Raw genomic sequence first — 21,038 nt, 5'->3', positions numbered from 1 at the left:
GAGAAGAGGGCCTTGTCCCAGAGGGTGATGTCAGGTGCACACAGTCTCTCCCAGCCCAGCCCTAACCCTAATCCGTGTGCCCTGCCAGATGTGACCAGGAGGTCCCTGGCTAGAGGGTCCTGGTGGCCCCAGGGTGCATGATTGCTCCTGGGCCCTGTAACTTCTGGCCCCAGTAGGTCAGATGTTGAGGTGTGAATACGTAGGACCTTGAAGCTCCAGTACAGATATGGTCCCCAACATCCTGCTCGGAGGGATGTAGAGAGGGTGTGTCCACAGCCCTTGCCTTCTCTGCCCCCCCTTAGTTTCTTCTGCACAGTGGGGTATGGTCCCCGAAAGCCACAGGGGCAATTTCTGGCTCAGGTCTGGCCCAGTGTTATGCCCTGGGAAGTTGAGTCCCAAAGACCCCAGCCACCAAGAGTTCACCCCCCCCCCAACACCCAGGCACTCTGGGTCTGAGGAGCACATCAAGGAGGCAGCCTCCACCTAGACGGAACCTTTTGCCTCTGCTCCTTCTGTCTTCTCATCTAGAAAGTGGGGCTGCAGGCGGCGGCTGCTGTGAAGGCTGCTGGCACCTTGGGGGGGGGCAGAACTGTGTGTTGGGGGTGGGGGCTCTGTAACATCCTGTTTGACCCCCTCCTGTGTTTGGTCTGCAGAACCCTCAGGACTGCCCCCAGATCCTGCCCTCGCCCCTGGCGCCCGTGCCCACAGGTGGCTCCCAGGACATCCTGGTGCCTCTGACTAGTGCCACCTTCGTCCATGTAAGTAGAGGCTGAGCGAGGTCTGTCCCGGCGCCCAGAATGGTGACCCTGCCTTTCTCTCTGAGCTCCACTCCAGCGGTCTAAGACCAGGCTGATGGCGGACAGCAGGCCGCCAGCAGCTGCCAAGGGAACCCTGGCCCACACCCCAGTACTCCTGCCCTGGAGGCTCCCTGGCATAGGGGCCCAGCCCTCTGCCTGGCACCACGAAGTCCACGGGTAGATGAGGTCCATGTGGGCTCCGCCTGCCCTGCCCAGACTGAGCAAGACCCTGGGTGCTCCAAGCTCTGTGGAACATACTGGCCCAGTTCAAGGCTCCCATGTCTTTCCCGGAAGAGACCATGCCCCTAATTCCCATGGTCTAGAGGGGACGCTGAGGGAGGAAGGGGTGTTTAGGAAGGGGATGTGCCCATCCCTGCTCCCCACCGCTCCGAGGAATGTGGCAGAGGGGGGTTGATGAGTTTTGGAAGGATGCCAGCCTCCCTAATTCCTGGGACATGCCATCTGTCTCTGCCACGCTGGAGTTGAGGCCCGTGACGGTTGTCACACGTGGGGGCCACGTGCCAGGCATCTGGGATGTGTCAGGGAGCCTCTTACAGGGTAAGAGCTCTTGAGGGCCAGGGTGGAGCTGCCCTCCACCCAAAGGCCTACCCCGCCAGGGCCTGGTGGGTCACAGGAGCAGGGTGGGGAGGCTCTAGCCCCAACTTGGCCCCGGCTGATTCTCTCCAGCTGTGTGGCTCTTGGCTCATTCTCCGCTTTTACCAGCCGTGGGAATCCCCACCCCCTGCCTGCCCCTTGCCCACCAGCCTCACCCTGACCATGCTTCTAGATCGCCTTGGGAGCGTGGGGCTGGGCAGCCCTGCGACAGGCTGCTCGGCCATGTCCTCGGGAGGGGACCCACCTCCAGCTCTGCGCACGCGCGCGCGCTGCGAACAGAACCAGCATTTGGGCCCTGTCAGCAGCCTTTTCCCCTTGTTAGCTTCCGGCCAGGACCCCAGGAAGAAGAGGTTGTCCTGCTTTGTTCTCAGGGTGTCACATCTGCCAGCGGCAGGGACGTAAACAGGAAGTACTGGCACATGGCTGCTGGGGGCTTGGTCTGTTGTCACTCAGCAAATATTTATTGATATTACTCTTGAGGGAGCAAGATGAGACGGAGGAACCGGGCCTAGCTTAATGTGTTAACATTTATTGAGCACTTCCTGCATACCACCCATAACAAAGCACACATTAGACACCTGTATACGTAAGCCATAAAACATAGGGTCTGTGCTTTGCCCAGCAGACCTATTCTCATAATACGGTTAAGAAAGCCAAGGCTCCGAGAAGCAGCGCAACCTGCCTGAGGTCACATAACGAACAAGTAAAGGCGGGATCTATAGCTGGGCCTATGGGAGGGGGAACCCAAGCTTTCCAGCAACTTCTGCTGGTCTTACAGGTGTATAAAGAGCTAGGACCTCCCCATTTGGTGAGGAGATGTGGAAACAGGACACTTGCAGGGCAGGGCAGGCTTTGGGAACAGAACAGGTCCCTCAGGGTGCACCTCCTCACTGTTGAGGGCAGGATTCAGTATGGGGCGCCCTGATCCAAGGGGGCCTCGGGGAAACAGGCTCTGCAGCTGGAATTTGGACACTTGGGATTCTCATTGATGGTAAAAAGAATACCAGCCCATGCAGAAGCCCTGGCACATGCCACATGGAGGTTGACAGGGTGTCTATGGTTTAACTTTACAGGGCAGAGACCAGGGACCCAGTCCAAGGGGCAAGTCAGGTCTCCTGGAGCTGGGGTGTCAGGAACTGGCGTGGGCCACTGGGGGTGATAGGGAGGCTGTCGGAGTCATGGGTCAGAGTCCTCAAGTGTCTGCAGTTCCTGACATGATGGCCAGTAAGGAGATTCTGGGGCAAAAGCTTGGTGGAGTCCCCCCTAGCCCACCTGTCAGGGTGGCAGCTGCCATGGTCTGATAGAGGTATGAGGGATGGGTGCTGGTAAAGCCTCTGCCCTGTCTGCAGGGTACCTCCCTGGAGTGCAGCTTTGGGCTGGAAGAGAGCTTCGAGGCCGTGTGGGTGAATGACTCGCTGGTACGCTGCAACCAAGTGGTGGTAAGTGGCATGACCCCAGGAGGGCACAGAGGAGACCCACTCGGCCTCCTTCCCTCCTCACCCTACGTGCTTCTGCTTTCTGGTCCCCCCCGTCCCCTGCCCTCATCCATCTTGGTGACACCCTTGCCCCCACGGGAGACCCGGACCCCACCCTCCTCGCCTTTCACGCCCTCCTCATTTTGCAGCTGCACACGACCCAGAAGAGCCAGGTGTTTCCACTCAGCCTGAAGCTGAAGGGGCCGCCGGACAGATTCCTAGACAGCCCTAACCCCATGACAGGTGAGTGTCCAACCTATCCCCCATCGCCACTGGGAGGGGCCCAGCCGTGGGGGCTCCCCCAGCAGCCACAAACATCGTACCCCGTAAGTGCCCACACACTCGCTGAGACGCTTGGGCTGGCCCCTCTGCTGTGGCCAGCCTTATACCAAGTCGTGTACCTCCAGGACCTTACCTCCCCCTCTGAACCTCTGAGCCCTGTTGTCCCTGGGTCAAGGGAGGCCACAGCCCTTACTGCAAGACTGACCAGGACTCAGTGAGCCAGTTCCTCTAAGTCTGGTCTATAAAATGGGGCGTCAGTAGTTCCTCCGCACAGGGTCCCCAGGAGGAGGAGTGTTGATGAGGCCGGGGACTGGACCTGGCTGCATAGTTAGGAGCCGGCCAAGAACTTTAAGGACGCTGACCCCAGAGTGGCCCCGCTTCAGGCTGACGATGCTGTCCTGTGTCCGCAGTTGAGGTCTACAATTGTGCTGTGGGCAGCCCTGACTGTTCCCAGTGCCTGGGCCGTGAGGACCTGGGTCACCTCTGTGTTTGGAGTGACGGCTGTCGCCCGAGAGGGCCCCTGCCGCCGCTCCCCGGCACCTGCCCAGCCCCCGAGATCCGATCGGTAAGCGCATGCCATGCCGGGCATTACTGACACACAGGCACCCATTGCTATGAGATTGGCTCATAGGTCACTTCCTGTGGCTACTGTCTTAATGGGGATGGTCACTGGGGGGTGGGGGTGGGGGGGTGGGGGCTTTGACCCGTTGATTTTCAGAGCACCCCAGGAAAGCTCCATCCTGGTGACAGCTGAGCCTTACAGGAACTCATCAGCTTGATTTAGTTAAGAAAAAAACCTCAGGGAAGGATTCTGATTGACTTAGCCTGGGCCAAGTGCGCGCCCCTAGGCCAATAAGCCTCTGGATTAGATGCTGAATTCTGTAGCCAGGCATGGCCACCAAGGGCCACATGACGTCTTCAGGCTCCCGTGAGACCCGTGCAGCCCAGCCACCAGTTACCCCAGCCCCCTGAACCCTCCATGTCCTCTGCTAAGTCGAGGGTCTGTGTGGCTCCCGCCTCTTGTGGGCCCATGTGACAATCAGAGGGACACCCAGACCTCAGACCCTCACTCGCCCTGGTTCCCCGGCAGATTGAGCCTCTGAGTGGCCCCTTGGACGGCGGGACCTTGTTGACCATCCGCGGCAGGAACCTGGGCCGCCGGCTCAGTGATGTGGCCCACGGTGTGTGGATCGGCAGTGTAGCCTGTGAACCTCTGGCTGACAGATACACAGTTTCAGAGGAGTAAGTGTCAGGTGCTGCCAACCTAATCCTCACCCCGCCCCCCTCGGTGGCACATGGCTAGGCCTCCTGCTGTCTCTGCCTGGGCCATTCCTCTATCCTGCCGGCACTCTGCTGCCTCTTCCAGGAAGCCCTCAGGGCTCTCCCTGCCACATCAGCCTTGCTTTGATGAGAACCACTTGATACTAGTAAAGTTTGGGGGGGGGGGCTCTGATGGGGTATAAAGATCAGGGTGCGACAGCTGGGCCCCAGCGCCTCTGGGGAATTCTGCAAGCAGGAAATTAGCAGGGTTTCCTGTTGAAAGGCACTGAGCCAGGCTTGCAGATAATGGCATCAGGTGGCCAACCTAGGCTAGCTGGGCAAACTGCCCGGTGATCAGAGATCATCTGATCTTACCCCTTGTCTCAGAGCCACTGTCTGGGGAAACGGCGGAGTGTCATGTCCCCCTTGGCCATCCCTGCAGTGACCATCTGCCCGTGGAGAACACTGTTGGTTGGGCATCCTGGTGTATGAGTGGGGGAGGCAGGAGCCATGGGCAGACACAGGAACTGGCTCACCCTCTGTCCACGTGCCTGCCCGTCCTCAGGATTGTGTGTGCCACAGGGCCCGCACCAGGGGCCTTCTCAGACGTGGTGACCGTGAACGCCTCCAAGGAGGGCAGGTCGCGGGAGCACTTCTCCTATGTGGTAAGTACACACCACCACCACCCGCCACCATCTCGCTCCCCATAAGCCTGCAGCCTCACCCTCTTTCCTTCTCCCCAGCTGCCCGTGGTCCACTCCCTGGAGCCTGCCCTGGGTCCGAAGGCAGGGGGCACCAGGATCACCATTCACGGCAGTGACCTCCACGTGGGCTCCATGCTCCAGGTCCTGGTGAATGACACGGACCTCTGCACGGACCTTATGTAAGCCATGCCCACAGCCTGCAGCTGGGAGGTGGGTGACCCCTCCGTGGGTCTCCTCCGGGTATGCCTTGTTCGGTCCCTTCTTGGCTTGGGGTGGATGTGGGAAGGAAGGAGGAGGGAGATGTCTGAGTCGGGCACAACCCAAGCCGGCGTGGGACCGTGGGAAGAAGAAACCGGGCGGAAGTGGCAGAGGCCGAGGCCGGAGCACCTGCAGTGAGTGGGTGAGCCGCTGGAAACGGCCACACTCACGGCGTCCGCTCGTCACTCCCCATAGGCGCACGGCCACCAGCATCACCTGCACCGTGCCTAGGGGCACCCTGCCCGCTCCGGTGCCCGTGTGTGTGCGCTTTGAGAGCCGGGGCTGCGTGCGTGGGAACCTCACCTTCTGGTACATGCAGAACCCCGTCATCACCGCCATCCGTCCAGGCCGCAGCCCTGTCAGGTGAGATCCAGATCCACCCATGCCCACCCGGTGTCACTGTCCAGGCTGCGGGGAGCCTGACAAGTCTTGCTGTCCCCTCAGCGGTGGCAGGACCATCACTGTGGCCGGCGAACGTTTCCACATGGTACAGAACGTATCAATGGCGGTACACCACATTGGCCGGGAGCCCACGGTGAGGGGACAGGGGAGGTGGGGGTGGGGAGATGGGGAGGGTGAGGTGGTCCTGTGCAGCCAGGGCCCTGAAGTTCCTGCTCATGTCTGCTCCACTTGGTCTCTCTATCTCCCCCCCTCTCTTTACCCCCATCCTCCAAACTTCCATTCTCCTGGGTTCATCCTCCCCAGTTCTGCAAGGTTCTCAACTCCACGCTCATCACCTGCCCGTCTCCTGGAGCCCTGAGCAATGCTTCGGCACCTGTAGACTTCTTCATCAATGGCCGGGCATATACAGACGAAGCAGCTGAGGAGCTGCTGGACCCTGCGGAGGCCCAGCGCGGCAGCCGGTTCCGCCTGGACTACCTCCCCAACCCACAGTTCTCCACAGCCAAGAGGGAGAAGTGGATCAAGCACCACCCAGGGGAGCCGCTCACCTTAGTCATCCATGTGAGCACCTGGCTGGGAGGACAGGTGACGGGGGCAGGGGGCAGCTGACCTGGGAACCCCGCCCCCATCCCAGCATCCAATCTGCACCCACAGAAGGAGCAAGACAGCCTAGGGCTCGAGAGCCATGAGTACCACATCAAGATTGGCCAGGTGTCCTGCGACATCCAGATCGTCTCAGACAGAGTCATCCACTGCTCCGTCAATGAGTCCCTGGGCACAGCTGAAGGACAGTTGCCCATCACAGTGAGTGGGCGGGGCTCTGGAGGTGGGTGGGCCCGGCTTCTGGGTACAGAAGTCGCTGAGTGCTTTTGTACTCAATAACTTAGGCCAGCAAAGCAGAGCTTTATACCCTGACTTGACAGATGGGGAAACTGAGACCCAAGTCATTAGTTAGTACCAGAAGCTATTCAAAAGTGGCTCCTGCCTGTTTGGGTGTCCCGCCCAGAGTGTGGCCTGCCAGTCATTATGTACAACTATGGAGAAGAGCAAAGACAGCTGGGGGGGGGAGGGGTGACAGACAGACGACTTTCTATACTGCATCTGCATACCTCCTGCTGGGTCACCTCTCACCTGTTCCCAGGACAGCAGCCAGACCCCATGAGCTTCTCAGTCACACACCCCCGCCCCGCCCCGCCCCCCCACCCCCCACCCCACCTCCGCTAGGCTGTCATCACCACAGCTCTGTACCAAGCTGGCCTCTCTGCCAAACCCTGAATCATAGTTTGTCAGGCACAGTTTGATCGGGAGGTCACTGTGGCTATCCGTGAGGCTTCGTCAGAGCGGCCAGGTCCCTTGCCTGTGGGCACGTGGCTAGTGAGAAGAGCTGAGGCGCAGCTCTAGCAAAGCCTGATGTGCCACCCCCACCCCACTGTGCACAGATCCAGGTGGGGAACTTCAACCAGACCATTGCCACCCTGCAGCTGGGGGGCAGCGAGACGGCCATCGTGGTTTCCATTGTCATCTGCAGTGTCCTGTTGCTGCTGTCTGTGGTTGGTAAGCAGCCGGCACTTGAGAGAGTCGGGAGGGCATATGTGAACCCCTCTGAGAGTGGCGCTGGGTAAGGTGTGGGCACAGGTAGGCACCCTGAGGTGGGCACAGGTAGAAGGTGGCAGATAGCGGTCAGATCTCCTGTGCCCGGGCCATTGGCTTTGGATACAAGGCCTACAGGCATCTGCCTCTCCCTGCCTTCCCAGTACTCGGACTGCAGGCTCATGCCACCATGCCCTGCTTTTTAGAGGAGTCCCGGGATCAAACCCGGGTCCTCACATGTACACAGGCGCTTTCCCAAGTAAGCCATCACCCCAGCTCCCATGTTTTGTTTTTAAAATTCCTGTGTCCAGTTTTCAAAAGCTATGGGGGAAAACAGGAAGAGGAACACCCTGGATGTTTTGTTCCTAAAACTGCTATCCACAATATTTCTCTATATACCAGTGGATGCTCCATCCCTCCCAGGGAAGGCAGGTACTGTATACTGCTTTGAAAAGTTGAACTCACAAGGCCCACCAGGGCAGAAGAAACAAATCGCCCATACTTCTTTGACCCAGAGAAAGCCCCTGGTGACGGCTGTTTGACAACTTTCTTTTTCTAAGAAAAGCCATCAAGGGTTGCCCTGCTGGCTGGTCCCCAGGTGCCTGTTGTCAGGGAGGGACAAAGGGCAGAGGGGCTGAGGACAACTGTTTGCCTCCTGCCTAGAAGCCCCGAGGCCCGTGGGTTGGGCCTGTCCTAGGCCCACACACCTCAGCAGCAGCTGCTACCCACTGACCCCTTTTCACGGCCTCTGCCGTCCACAGCCCTGTTCGTCTTCTGCACCAAGAGCCGCCGTGCCGAGCGCTACTGGCAGAAGACCCTGCTGCAGATGGAAGAGATGGAGTCTCAGATCCGAGAGGAGATCCGCAAAGGTGGGTACCAGGGCCGGGTGGCGCGGCCCGTGGCGGGGCAGGATCGCTCACGGCTGCCGTTCCGTCCCACAGGCTTTGCAGAGCTGCAGACAGACATGACGGATCTCACCAAGGAGCTGAACCGCAGCCAGGGCATCCCCTTCTTGGAGTACAAGCACTTTGTGACTCGAACCTTCTTCCCCAAGGTACACAGCCTCCAGCATGCGTTGGTCACCACGGGGGAATTGGAATCATCGCACCTCTGTGGAGACGGCACTCCTGTCCACAGCCACCCTGGTTCCCTCTCTCTCCCCTTTCCCTGCTTACTTGATGTTTAGCTTTCTATATGGAAGGCTGCTGTCATTTCCCCCGTGTTGACCTCTCCCCTCACTGAGGGAGCTGTGGGGGGGGGGGCGGTAAGGACTCTCCCGGGCCCCTGCCAGACTTCTCGGTCTCCACATTCCTATTTCCTCTTGGTCCGGGGTCGGTGGGCTTACTGGTCCCCTGTGCAACAGGCCAAGGAAAAACCTGGCTCCACCACTTCAGGAACCCCCCTCCAGCTTTCCCCAGCCTCAGAACCTAGCAGCCCTGCCTGCCTCAGTCTCCCCTCCTGCAGCGCTCAGTGGCTCTTGTTTGACCCTGAGCCTCAGGTCTCTTGCTGTGCTCCACCACGATCTGTGCCCCTCTAAGGGAGCCCTGGGTCCCCGACCACCATGCGGCCCCGCCCCTCTCCGCGGCGTGCGGCGACCCCGGTGCCTGTCAGTCCGCAGAGCTAAAGCACTGGCTTCTCTCCACAGTGTTCTTCCCTCTATGAAGAGAGGTACGTGTTACCCTCACAGACCCTCAACTCCCAAGGCAGCTCCCCGCCCCAGGAAACCCACCCGCTGCTGGGAGAGTGGAACGTGAGTACCTGGCCCCAGGGGCTTCCACCCACTCTGTGATCCAGGTCATTAGAAGGTAGCGGGTCCTCTGCTCTGGGAGGCATTCCATTCAAGCAACCGTGCAGGGTGCTGGCCAGGCAGAGGGCACACGGCCACATGATCTCATGCCACCGCTGAGTACACATAGGAAGGGGCACACAGAGTGCATGTTGGGTTGCCCTTCTGAGCGTCCTTTTGTCACCCTGCCTGTCTCCAGAAGTTAGGAAGCACGCCCCAGCGACAGGTAGTGAACCCCCTATCCCAGGGGGCATCTAAGCAACCAGCGTGGGCCCTGGGGCCTCCTCGGATACATAACACCAGCGTTCCCCTCCACATCCGCAGATCCCGGAACACTGCCGGCCCAGCATGGAGGAGGGGATCAGCTTGTTCTCCTCCTTGCTCAACAACAAGCACTTCCTTATCATCTTCGTCCACGCCCTGGAGCAGCAGAAGGACTTCGCTGTGCGCGACAGGTCAGGCTGCGTGAGATGCAGGGACACAGGGGTCCCCGGGCAGCTGTCACCCACCAACGATCACACCACAGGCTCTGGGACTCCCGGACATTCCTCATTGCCCCACGCGGGCTCCCGGTGCAGGCAGACTCTTCTGGCTGTCTGTAGGAGGTGCCATGGAGGGCCACCCTGGCCCAGCAGGGAGGTGGCCTGACCTTACTGATGCTCCGTGCGTACAGGTGCAGCCTGGCGTCACTGCTGACCATCGCACTGCATGGTAAGCTGGAGTACTACACGAGCATCATGAAGGAGTTGCTGGTGGATCTCATCGACGCCTCGGCCGCCAAGAACCCGAAGCTCATGTTGCGGCGCACCGAGTCGGTGGTAGAGAAGATGCTTACCAACTGGATGTCCATCTGCATGTATGGCTGCCTGAGGGTGAGGCCCCTCTCTGCCCAGAAGCCCCGCCCCTGCAGGCAAAGCTAACTTCATTAAGGTCTGCCCTTTAGGGCGGGGGTGGTACCGTTCCAGCGGGACCCCTTTGGACAGGTGGGAAGTGGAAGCTTGGTGGAGATCTGGCCAGCCTGCTCCAGGGGCACACAGCACTCTCAGGCAGGCCAGAGGCTGCTGGGTGTTGTTGTCCCTTGGCCTTAGTCCTCAAGCCCCCTCCCCTGGGGGGGGGGGAGCAGCATTTGGAGGAGCTTCAGGTCCCTGCATTCCTGAGCCTTCCTCCCCTTAAGGGAGGGGGCACAGAAGCCAAACTTCAAGTATTGAACAGCCCCTGCCATAGACAGAGCCCGGCCCAGTCCGGCTGATGCCTGACTGGAAAAGCCACGAGGGTTTCCTGGAGCAGGTGACTCACCCTGAGCCCTTGAGGGCTCAGTGGGAAGGAGCCAAGGGGCCAGGGCCAAGGGGGCAGCCCAGATACAGGGTACAGTGTGAGCCAAGATCAGGGGGAGGGAGCATCACAGAGCTTCAGGCCGCCGGGGCCTCTCTCTGGAGTCAGGCTAGTCAGGACATCACAAAGCACACCCCGAGGGCCTGCCCAGGATCCAGCTACCCCAAGGTGGCAGAGGTCCAGGGACCACCTAGGCATCCTTCAAGAAAGGCAAAGGCCTGGGACAGGACCCGGAACCAGAACCTTAACTGTTCTGGGCTGTGACTGGTCGCTGGTACGACCTGGCTGTGTGGTTCTGGGCAAGTCATTACCCTCTCTGGACTTTAGTTTCATTTTGTCAAATGACACCCCAGCCTAGGAGCCCTGTGGCTCGTCCTGGGACAATCAGAATAGGAAAGAAATAGGAGAGAAGCCACGTTCTGAGCCATCAGGGACCACAGGGGCCACGGTAGACTCTGGACCCAAGTTTGGTAGCCACTGTGGGTGACCTTAGCCTGGCCTTCCCGCGCCAGACAATGGGGTGCTGGTGACTCCCAGGCCAGACCACTGCAGCAGGAAGCAGGGCTGGCAGCTGCCTCGACGCTGCTGCCAAAGCAGCCTGATGTTATTACAAACTTAATTTTCCCTCCAAACCTATTCGCCATGGGCCGTTGGGTGTCCGCCCTCCACAGAACAGCTGGGCCCTAGCCCTAGCGTGGCGGGGAAGGTCAGCTTGAGGCTGCGGCGGCGGTAGGACGTGGGAGGTGAAGTCCGGTTGGGCTGACGCTCCCTGGAGACATCCATCTTGGGTTTCCTCGAGGCTTCTTCTGGGTCCTGGTTCCACACAGCTGTACCTGGGCAGGCTCCAGCTTTGTAGAAAGGCTTCGTCCTCAGGCATGGGAGTCCAGAGTTCAAGTTTTACTTCTCCCTTTTCGTGCAATGCCGGGCAGGGTGCTTGCCCTCTCTGAGCCCCCCCCCCCCCCCCTCCGTGAGGATGGCTGCTGGTCCCTGGCGGTGTGGCTGGGATGCCGTGGAGACACCCTGGAGGTGGCGACAGCCACCTGAGACACCTGAGGAGGGGGGGAGGGGGGATATGTGGCCGGCCAGCAGGCCAGAGCCTGAGGAGGTCCTGACTCCTGCCGCTCTCGATGCTCACAGGAGACGGTAGGCGAGCCTTTCTTCTTGCTGCTCTGCGCCATCAAGCAGCAGATCAACAAAGGCTCCATTGATGCCATCACGGGGAAAGCCCGCTACACGCTCAATGAGGAGTGGCTGCTGAGGGAGAACATTGAGGCCAAGCCCCGGGTGAGCCAGGGCCGGGGCACTGGTCCCCTAGTGGGTGAGTGTCCTTAGCTGGGCTGTCCTGGCCTCCAGTCTGGACCAGGCCTCCCCAGCTGGGGTCACCAGGCCTGATGATGACGACGGCCCTTGGCTGACACCCCCCCCCCCTCTTGTGCAGAACCTGAACGTGTCCTTCCAGGGCTGTGGTATGGATTCACTGAGCGTGCGGGCCATGGACACAGACACGCTGACGCAGGTGAAGGAGAAGATCCTGGAAGCCTTCTGCAAGAACGTTCCCTACTCACAGTGGCCGCGGGCGGAGGACGTGGACCTCGGTGGGCAAGGGCAGGCACCACGCCTGGCGGCTGGCTGCTGCAGCCTCTTTCCCTGTGTCAGTCGGGGCCCTGGAGTTCCCCATGAGGAAGAATCCCTTGTTCTGCAGCTGTGGGCAACAGCAAAAAGCAATCCAGAAACGCTTGCCCAAGAGGGCTCGGGGGCTGGGTTTGGAGGGATGTGGAAGAGTCACAGTCAGACCACTTGCCAGAAGCTCTTCCTCAAGTTCACCCTGCATTAGGCCCCTGCCCTGTACTCTGGACAGTTAGGGTGAACAGCTGGGCTCCCAAAGGGGTGTGGCCTGCTTTTGAATCCAGAAGGAGAAAATAAGCTTCTGCTGTGGCCCAGGCTAATGGCTGCCCCTGGGGCCACCCACTTCCCTGGCCCTGATGCCCCTTTTCTCCTCCAGAATGGTTTGCCTCAAGCACCCAGAGCTACGTCCTCCGGGACCTGGATGACACGTCAGTGGTGGAGGACGGCCGTAAGAAGCTGAACACGCTGGCCCACTATAAGGTGCCCAACCTGACCCAGCCCCCTCCCCCCGCCCCCCCCCCCCCTCTCTAACCTCTGGCTTCTGACCTCCTCTCTCCTCTGGTCAGATTCCTGAGGGTGCCTCCCTAGCCATGAGCCTCACAGACAAGAAGGACAACACCCTGGGCCGAGGTAAGGCTTGGATGGAGCTGGGGGAGGGGTCCAGGCGGGGGTGTGAGGGAGCTGCCTTCCTGGGCTCCTCTGATCCGTGCTGGGGGGAACTGAGGACCCGGGGGCCCTCCACCTCGGTGCTGCTGTATCCAAGCTGATGGCTCCCCACAGCTAGAGCAAGGCCCCAGGAGGATACATGCACTTCTAGGAGGCCATGACCACGGCCAGGCCTGAGCCTCCAACTCCACACCACGCCCTCACACGCTCCAGGCCCAGATCCTTGGGGGGTCCCAGGATCCCTGTGAGGTGGAAAGTCAGATCTTGGCTCTCTCCATCTCTCTACAGCTTGTCCTCTGGGCATCTCTCTCCCTCGCTCCCTCCCTGACTCGGGTTACCCTCCCCACCCCCCTCATTTGTTTATTGTGTGTTTCCCTTTTGCAGTAAAAGACTTGGACACAGAAAAGTATTTCCATTTGGTGAGTGCCCGGCCTCAGGCCCTGGGGAGCCGGCTTTTCTGGGCGTGGCTTTGGCTTTCTGCCTCCCCAGGCCTCCAGGAAAAGTGCTCCTAGGCCCTGGGAAAAGCCAGAGTGGGTAAGGGACCAGAGGTGGGCCCAGGGGCTGGGAGGACTGCGGAGGGTGCCAACCCTGCCCACCTTGCAGGTGCTGCCCACAGATGAGCTGGTAGAGCCTAAGAAGTCCCACCGGCAAAGCCATCGCAAGAAGGTGTTGCCAGAGATCTACCTGACCCGCCTGCTGTCTACCAAGGTGGGCGCCGCCTCGGTCTCCACCCCTGTAGGGGCTTGAAGGGGGTCCTGTGCGCCAAGGAGAAGTCTGTGTGTTCTTGCCACAGCCCAGTGGGCAGCAAAGGACCCAGGGGCACTTCGTGTCCTCAGGTCCCAAGACTCAGGCCAACACCCAGAGCCCACATTCTGATCCCCCTTCCCCACTGTGCCCCAGGGTCTTGATGGGCATTCCCACTCCGCCAAGAAAGCATCATTGGCAGAAGACATTCAAGAATCTTGAGGCTCAGGGGGCTTGGGGAGAGGGCTCAGCAGTTCAGAGCACTGGCTGCTCTTCCAGAGGACCCGAGTTCAATTCCCAGCACCCACATGGCAGCTCACAGCCATCTGTAACTCCAGTTCCAGGTGTTCTGACACCCTTACAGACATACATGCACGCAAAACACCAATGCACATAAAATAAAAATTAAAAAAAAAAAATATTGAGGCTCAAAGATGCTCTGAGGCTGGACCAATGCCCCCATCTTCCCTGCAGGGCACACTGCAGAAGTTCCTGGATGACTTGTTCAAGGCTATCCTGAGCATCCGAGAGGACAGGCCCCCACTGGCCGTCAAGTATTTCTTTGACTTCCTAGAGGAGCAGGCGGAGAAGAGAGGCATCTCTGACCCTGACACCCTGCACATCTGGAAGACCAACAGGTGGTGGCCCTGGGGTGGGGCACAAATAGTGTGATGGCATCAGGGTAGGCAAGGCACAAGAGGCAGAGCCTGGCCTGGGTGCTGCCTGCCTGGAGTCAGAGCCTGTCTGCCATTCTCCCCCACCCCCAGCCCACCCCTGCTGTGCGGTCTCCAGTGAGAGACTCAGCTCTCTGTGCTGCAGGTCTCCCTCTGTAAAAGCAGAAGGTCTCATCTGAGCTTGCCCTCACCTCCCTCTCTCCATGCCCCATCATATGATGTAGAGGGACGGCAAGGCCCTTAGAGCAGCCGCCATCCAGGCCCGAGGTCGCACAGACTGGGGAATGGCAGGACACGCTGCAGCTCTGTCTCACACGCCCAGTTCGGAGCTTCCTTTGAGGCCCATCTTAGCTTTTGGGGGGGTCACATACCCCACCAAGAAGTTCCCAGAACTCTCAGCCTGACCCTCTGGAAAACGCCCGTGTAAATTCAGTTGCAGTTTTCTCCCTGCTCGGGGGAGGAGACACCCCAGGCTCTGCAGGGCTGAGAAGGGGATTGTCCCCAACCCCCTCTGGCCTCCTGAGGACAGTCAGCCCTGCCTTCTGCGTGCAAGGCCGAGTGGGGGAGGAGCCTGGACCCAGGCAGCAGGGGGGGGGGCCTCCTAATGAGAACCAGGAGTCTAGCGTGCAAGGGGCGGGCGGCTCTCTGGGGTGAGGGTTGGCCTGTAGCTGGCAGGGGAAGGCCGAGGTGCCCAGAGGCTGCAGGGGCTGGGAGAATCAGCATTGTCCACCTCCCAGGCCCTTCACTGAGCTCCTGCACCCACACTGTCCCGCCCCACAGCCTCCCCCTCCGCTTCTGGGTGAACATCTTGAAAAACCCCCAGTTTGTCTTCGACATAGAGAAGACAGACCACATCGATGCCTGCCTGTCTGTCATCGCGCAGGCCTTCATTGATGCCTGCTCCATCTCTGACCTACAGCTGGGCAAGGTTAGCCTACTCCCCGATACTCCTGAGTAGGGGGGAGGGGCTAGCCTGAACTCTGTGAGTCCTTCCAGGTGGGCAGAGAGTGGGTGGCGGGCCAGGGGGAGCCCCACAGGCACCGACCAAGGGCAGAGAGTAGAAGCCACAAAGCCTTCTGAGAAGAGAGGTGACCTGGCTCAGAGGTGACCTGACCTGAGGCCATGAGCACCCATGGGATCGCAGAACTAGGCTGGTACTGTGGGGTGAGGGCCGGGCCCTGTCTCTAGCCCTGGAGTCTGAGCCCACAAGGGAAAGGAAATGTCACCACTTCACACATGCATTCCGTGACAACAAAGAATTGCCAGCATCCTTAGCACATGGTGCTTTTGGGGTGTTGGAAGTGCAGGGTGGGAAACATTCCCGCAGCCAAGAACCAGCTCCCAGCCATCTCAGCCACCAAATCCCATCACCCTAATAAGGGTGTAAACAAGACAGGCTGCGGGCTGCATGCAGCAGAGGGCTGCTGGCACCCAGCCCAGGAGCTCTTCCCATTAAATGAGAGTCCCCCCCATGGGTCACTGTCCTCATAGCCCCCAGCGTGGTAGGCCAAGGCCTCCATGCAAGAGAGGGGGAGGGCCGGAAGAATCCCGGGTCCCAAGTCTGACTGAGTGTTGTTTAGCCATGGTCGAGGACCCACTAAGGCCCTCTAGGTGGCGGTGGGGACAAGTCCCATCTTCTAGCCACCCACATGCTGTGGTATCCCTGCCCAGGACTCACCCACCAACAAGCTTCTGTATGCGAAGGAGATCCCCGAGTACCGGAAGATTGTGCAGCGCTATTACAAACAGATCCAGGACATGACTCCGCTCAGCGAACAGGAAATGAACGCACACCTGGCTGAGGAGTCGCGGGTAGGTGGCCTGGGGGGCCTAGGCAAGGAGGTAGTGACAATGGCCTTGGCCTCAAGGGGCCAGCACCTATCAGGATGGGGCAGGAGACACAGGGAGAATTTTGGGGCAGCCACAGTTTCCCTCCTTTGCGTACACCTTCATCAACGTCTTTTTCCCCAAAGTCCAAGGATAGGGTGGAGTTTACTCAGAAGATATGGGAGGTTGGAATTCTGGGTCCAGGAAACCAGTGTGTCCCCAGGTTGGAGGGGCCTGAATTAGTCTATCAGCAGGCTGTGGGAAGGGAGTGGACTGGGTTCTAACCTGGAGGGCTAAACCTTCCCTTTCTTCTTACCCCACCTTTATAGAAATACCAGAATGAGTTCAATACAAACGTGGCCATGGCTGAGATCTATAAATATGCTAAGAGGTATCGCCCACAGGTGAGTTCCCCCACCCAAGATTTGCCCATTTCAGCCCATAAAAATGAACTTCTCACTTTGGGTTTATCTGGGGGTGTTGGCACTTTGATGAGGTCACTGGTGAGTGCCCCCTCCCAAGACCTAAGGCATGGCCCAGCTGACCCACCCCCTCCCCTCAGATCATGGCTGCCCTGGAGGCTAACCCCACTGCCCGAAGGACCCAGCTCCAGCACAAGTTTGAGCAGGTGGTGGCTCTGATGGAGAACAATATCTATGAGTGTTACAGCGAGGCCTGAGGCAGGAGAGTGACCAGAAGCTACTGCCAGGGAGACGGTGGCCAGGCCACTTGGGCCTCCGTCTGGTCTCTTCCCCACACCTCTTAACCCGGGCTGGGAACTGACAGAGAGGAGCCTGCTGGGTGAGAAGGGAGGAGGACCCTGGCCTCTTAGAGCCTCAGAGCTCTCAGCCTCGTCCCCTGGGGCATCTCTGTCCTTCCATCTGCCCAAGATCTGACTCTGGGACAAGGGCTTTGAACATCGCTGCCAGTCCTGGAGAAGGCTTTCGCTGCCAACTGGGACGGCCTGGACCGCGCCTGCCTGCACCGCGCCTGCCCACTCGCTCTGCTCCAGCCAGGCTGCTCGGCACACGTTGGGAGAGGTGGCCGTATCCCAGAACACTACCTCATCCACCTGGCAGAGGGGAGCCTGCGATTGATTTCGGCTTCAGCCACCAAGACGTTGTCTGTGTCCCTCACCCAGAGGGGGCCCTGGCCACCAACAATTCCAAGCAGGGTCAGATTTTTGTTGTTGTTGTTCCATCGGCCAGCGGCAGCATGGGCAGCGCCCATTGCCCACAGAATGGTGGAGAGGAGGAGACAGGTTGGGGGTTCCTGTCCTCCAGAAAGGGAGAAAGTCAAGGATGCGGGGCTGTAGCTGGACTACCCAATCTTCCTGGAAGTGTTTCTAAAGAGCACCACTTTTTTTTGTTGTTGTTTTGTTTTTTAAAATCTTTTATATATTAAAGAAAACTTATCACGCACCAACTGTGAATTGCTGCCGCTTGTGCAGAAGACCCATGGGTCCCCAGGGGCTCCCGGTGTGACACTGGAAACGACTGTCCCAGGAGACAAAGTTCGCATCTGTCCCCAGCACAAGCCACCCTATGCTGTGGGGGACTGGCTCAGAGCCTGAGGCGGCTGGGCTGGAGGGGAAGGCTGGGACTCTCTGGAACATTCTTTATAATAAAAGCCTGCCGGGAAAACCTCCTATGGGCTTCAACCTTTGTCCTAAGATGGCCGAGGGGGAGGATGGGGCTGTCTCTTCATCCCGTTTATGGCAGAGAGGAAGTGCAGAGCCTAGCCCCGCATCCTGCCGAAGGGCAGACCTCTGCCCTCTGCCGGCTGGGAGTTTGAGGCTGCACCCTCTCTCCCCCTGGACAGCCCTGACACCCAGGAAGACGTCACCACCTCATGTGCTACCTCCCGTTTGTGCTGGGCTGGACATGGAACCCGTTGCCCTGTGCTGGCTTGAACATGCTCTCCCACTGAGCCACACCCAGCTCCCACCTTGTCTTGATTCAAACCTAGGAGAAGCAGACACTTGGTCTTCTTCATTTTGCAGACACAGAAACAGGGCCAAGGGGTTGGAAGAGTTTCAAGGGGTCACACAGCCAAGAAGGCCAAAATGGGAACTAGACATCTGGATCCCTTTCTCCTTGCCCAAGCCCCTCCCTCTAAAGAAGTCCCTACCGCCAAATTTGAGGGGGGTTCCAAAACTGACCCCCCCCCCAATTCTCTCATCTGGTCTTCAACTGTACACCCCTTGTTTCAGGCAAGGAAACTCAGTTTCCCTGAGGCCAGCTGCGGCCTGTACTCTTCCCACAGCCGTCAGACCTGACCATCTATCTGACCTGGGGTAGCACACGCTGACCCGCCTGGGGCCCCAGTTCTGTTCCTCAGGGCTGAGTCAATGAGGTTCTCCCCAGAAGCAGGGCGTGGCAGAGCCAGCCTGAGTAAGGGCCATTGGCACAAGTGTCCCCTCAGGAAGGAAAAGTCCCCACTGTGCTCGCCAAGAGTGAGCCAGGACCAGAATTCCCAACAGCAAAATCCAAGACCCGACCTAGAATTCACCAGCTCAAAAAAAGTGAACAACCTCCACTCCAAAAATAGCTTTTCTCCTGCAATGGCTGTGGGTGGAGAAACCATCTTTATCTTTCAGATCTCTGATGCTGGGGGATCTTATTAAGGAACAGATTTGCTGATTTCAATTATTGGCAGATTTGATGGGTTTGGGTCCCCCCCCCTCCCTTGATGAGGTGTGACTCCAGAATGGGATTTACAATTCCCAGAAAAATACAACTGCAAAAAAAGCCCTGGAGAATAAAAGCTTCAATATGCTTTCGGGGACACTGTCACACAAGGCGCGGCCACGTAAGGCCAGCACCCTTGCCTGAGTGGGGCCAGGAGGGAAGACGGATCAGTCCACACTCCATATTCCAAAGCCTGACTTTTCCCTTGTGCGACAATATGTCAGGGACATCTTTCAGAGTCATTAAATATTCCACAGTCTGGCTCCGTCTCATTAACATACAGCTTGCTGACATTCAGAAGGGAAGGAATCTATGCACAGATCCGCTTTCCAGGGTCACTGGTGTTGCCAGGTGGGCAACCTCTATGAACTGTCGGCAGTCCTTGCCTGGGGACCCAAACACATGCCTGGCAGCCACGGGCACCTAGGCGAGGATCTGGATGGAGCATCCTCAGGCTAAGACTGCAGAGTGGGGGGAGATGGATGGAGCATCCTCAGGCTAAGATTGCAGAGTCGGAGAGACCACCACAGAGGAGGGCGGTCTCCCAGATCTCTAAGATGGTTCGAAGTCTACTCCCACCTTGTCACCGGGGCAGGCCTGATCGGTCCCCTAGCTCCTGGAGACAAGAGGCTACAGGCTGTCCCTCCGGCTTCAGGCCTCACCATGCAGGAGCAGAGGCAAAAGCTGAGCGGCTGCTTGGGAAGTGCCAGCCTGCCATCTGCCGGGTGCCCCTTGGGGCCTGCTGACAGGCACATTATAGAAACCCCAGGGGGCCGGCAGAACCAGACACAGCTTTCTGTGGGCCTCCAGGGGAGAAGCCACGGACAACAGAGAGCCCTGAGCCCCATACTAGGCACTCAGTTTCCCCAATGCTGTGTGCTCCCTTCCCAAGGATCCCCCCGACTGAGAATGCCCTCTGACACACCCTTTGCGACAGCCTCTCAGCCTTGGCAGGGTCCCCGCCTCACCAAACAAACCTGAAACTACCAACACATCTTTGACCCCTTTCTCCAGCCGGCTACCACCAGGCCTCACCCCCCATATTGAAGGCCCTCCTCTCCCTCATCTGTGCTGACACAGGGGTGCTCTGGCTGGCTCCACGTGTCCGCCATGCCCCTGGGCCACTCCCTTTCCTTACGACTGACAGTAAACCCACAGAGCCCATCCTTCGTGATACCCTTCATGGTGGGGACTGCCTGCCTGCCAGCAGCCCCATCATCCAGCGTTCAGGTGCCAAGAGCAGCGGCAAGCACTCTGCTTAGGCATTTGCCATGGGGACATCGTCCCTTTCTACCTGGTGTCAGCAGGGAGAGCTCAAAGGGGGTTCATTCCCATGGCAGCAGTGACCTGAAGCTCAGGGCTGAACTGGGGGCCTGTGGCTCTGAGTGGGTGGTGTGGGCTTCCCTACTGCGTGAGGGATATCCGTGAAAATACAAGAAACTTCAAAAGTCACTGATATGACTAGTCTTGTTAGCCACCCTGCTCTCTGGGGCCCATCTAAGTGAGGGTTTCTGTTGCTGTGATGAAACACCATGACCAAAAGCAGCTTGGGGAGAAAAGGGGATATTTCAGCTTACAGCCTTGTAGTCCATCATCGAAGGAAGCCATGTCAGGAACCTGAAGGCAGGAGCTGAAGCAGAGGCCATGGAGGAGTGCTGCTTGCTGGCTTGCTCGGTCTGCTTTCTTCTAGAACCCAGGACCACCTGCCCACAGGAAGCTGGGCCCTCCCACATCAATCATTAATCAAAAAATCCCCACATCTGGTGGGGACATTCTCTCAAGTGAGGTTCCTTCTTCTCAGATGACTCTAGATTGTGTCAAAGTGACCAAAAAAAGTGACCCTAAAAGCTAGCACACTATCTCCATCTGCTGAGGCTGAAATTAAAGGGGTGGGCACAGTGCTCACCTAGCATTTATGTGGGTTCTGGGGGTCCAAACTCTAGTCTTACACTTACATAGCAAGGAATTTAACCACTGAGCTACCGCTCCAGCCCTCCACCCTGGGTTGTTTTTTTTTTTTTTCTTTTTTAGACATTTTGAGTCTTTCACTCAACCTGGAGCTTGCCATTTAGCCGAGGCTGGTTGGGTAGTGAGGTCCCAGGATCCTCCTGTCTCCATCACCTGGCACTGGGTTATAGGCATGCATCGCCACACTCAGCTTTTTATATGGGGGATTTGAACTCTGGTCCTCATTATGTAGCCAACACTGTGCCCACTGGACCGTCCTGCATCCTCAGGATGAGCTGGAGCCTCAGATTTGTACGTCATTGCCACTGCGCTCCAGTCAGGCCATGCAGAGCCGACTCCCCC

General features: G+C 58.7%; 1 protein-coding gene across 1 annotated transcript in view; it reads left to right on the top strand.

Annotated features, from left to right (window-relative positions):
- Plxnd1 (plexin D1) overlaps window positions 1-17,686 on the top strand; it is a 40,398-nt gene extending 22,712 nt beyond the window's left edge. Inside the window, exons 9-36 of the mRNA XM_076567652.1 lie at window positions 654-758; window positions 2,762-2,851; window positions 3,037-3,130; window positions 3,580-3,734; window positions 4,260-4,411; window positions 4,995-5,094; window positions 5,173-5,312; window positions 5,587-5,754; window positions 5,836-5,926; window positions 6,097-6,354; window positions 6,448-6,597; window positions 7,233-7,347; window positions 8,145-8,252; window positions 8,325-8,437; window positions 9,029-9,133; window positions 9,494-9,624; window positions 9,843-10,041; window positions 11,639-11,785; window positions 11,940-12,096; window positions 12,504-12,607; window positions 12,694-12,757; window positions 13,178-13,212; window positions 13,397-13,501; window positions 14,012-14,175; window positions 14,992-15,139; window positions 15,883-16,023; window positions 16,368-16,442; window positions 16,601-17,686. Coding sequence (XP_076423767.1) covers window positions 654-758; window positions 2,762-2,851; window positions 3,037-3,130; window positions 3,580-3,734; window positions 4,260-4,411; window positions 4,995-5,094; window positions 5,173-5,312; window positions 5,587-5,754; window positions 5,836-5,926; window positions 6,097-6,354; window positions 6,448-6,597; window positions 7,233-7,347; window positions 8,145-8,252; window positions 8,325-8,437; window positions 9,029-9,133; window positions 9,494-9,624; window positions 9,843-10,041; window positions 11,639-11,785; window positions 11,940-12,096; window positions 12,504-12,607; window positions 12,694-12,757; window positions 13,178-13,212; window positions 13,397-13,501; window positions 14,012-14,175; window positions 14,992-15,139; window positions 15,883-16,023; window positions 16,368-16,442; window positions 16,601-16,717 — 3,531 coding nt within the window. The 3' untranslated portion in view covers window positions 16,718-17,686. The remainder of the gene's footprint in view (window positions 1-653; window positions 759-2,761; window positions 2,852-3,036; window positions 3,131-3,579; window positions 3,735-4,259; window positions 4,412-4,994; window positions 5,095-5,172; window positions 5,313-5,586; window positions 5,755-5,835; window positions 5,927-6,096; window positions 6,355-6,447; window positions 6,598-7,232; window positions 7,348-8,144; window positions 8,253-8,324; window positions 8,438-9,028; window positions 9,134-9,493; window positions 9,625-9,842; window positions 10,042-11,638; window positions 11,786-11,939; window positions 12,097-12,503; window positions 12,608-12,693; window positions 12,758-13,177; window positions 13,213-13,396; window positions 13,502-14,011; window positions 14,176-14,991; window positions 15,140-15,882; window positions 16,024-16,367; window positions 16,443-16,600) is intronic.
- The last annotated feature ends 3,352 nt before the right edge of the window (window positions 17,687-21,038 follow it).

This window comes from Peromyscus maniculatus, chromosome 3 (genome assembly GCF_049852395.1).
Source record: "Peromyscus maniculatus bairdii isolate BWxNUB_F1_BW_parent chromosome 3, HU_Pman_BW_mat_3.1, whole genome shotgun sequence".
In the NCBI taxonomy this organism is placed as follows: domain Eukaryota; kingdom Metazoa; phylum Chordata; class Mammalia; order Rodentia; family Cricetidae; genus Peromyscus; species Peromyscus maniculatus.
Note: the sequence above shows the minus strand (reverse complement) of the source record. Positions and strands in the feature narration are given on the sequence as shown.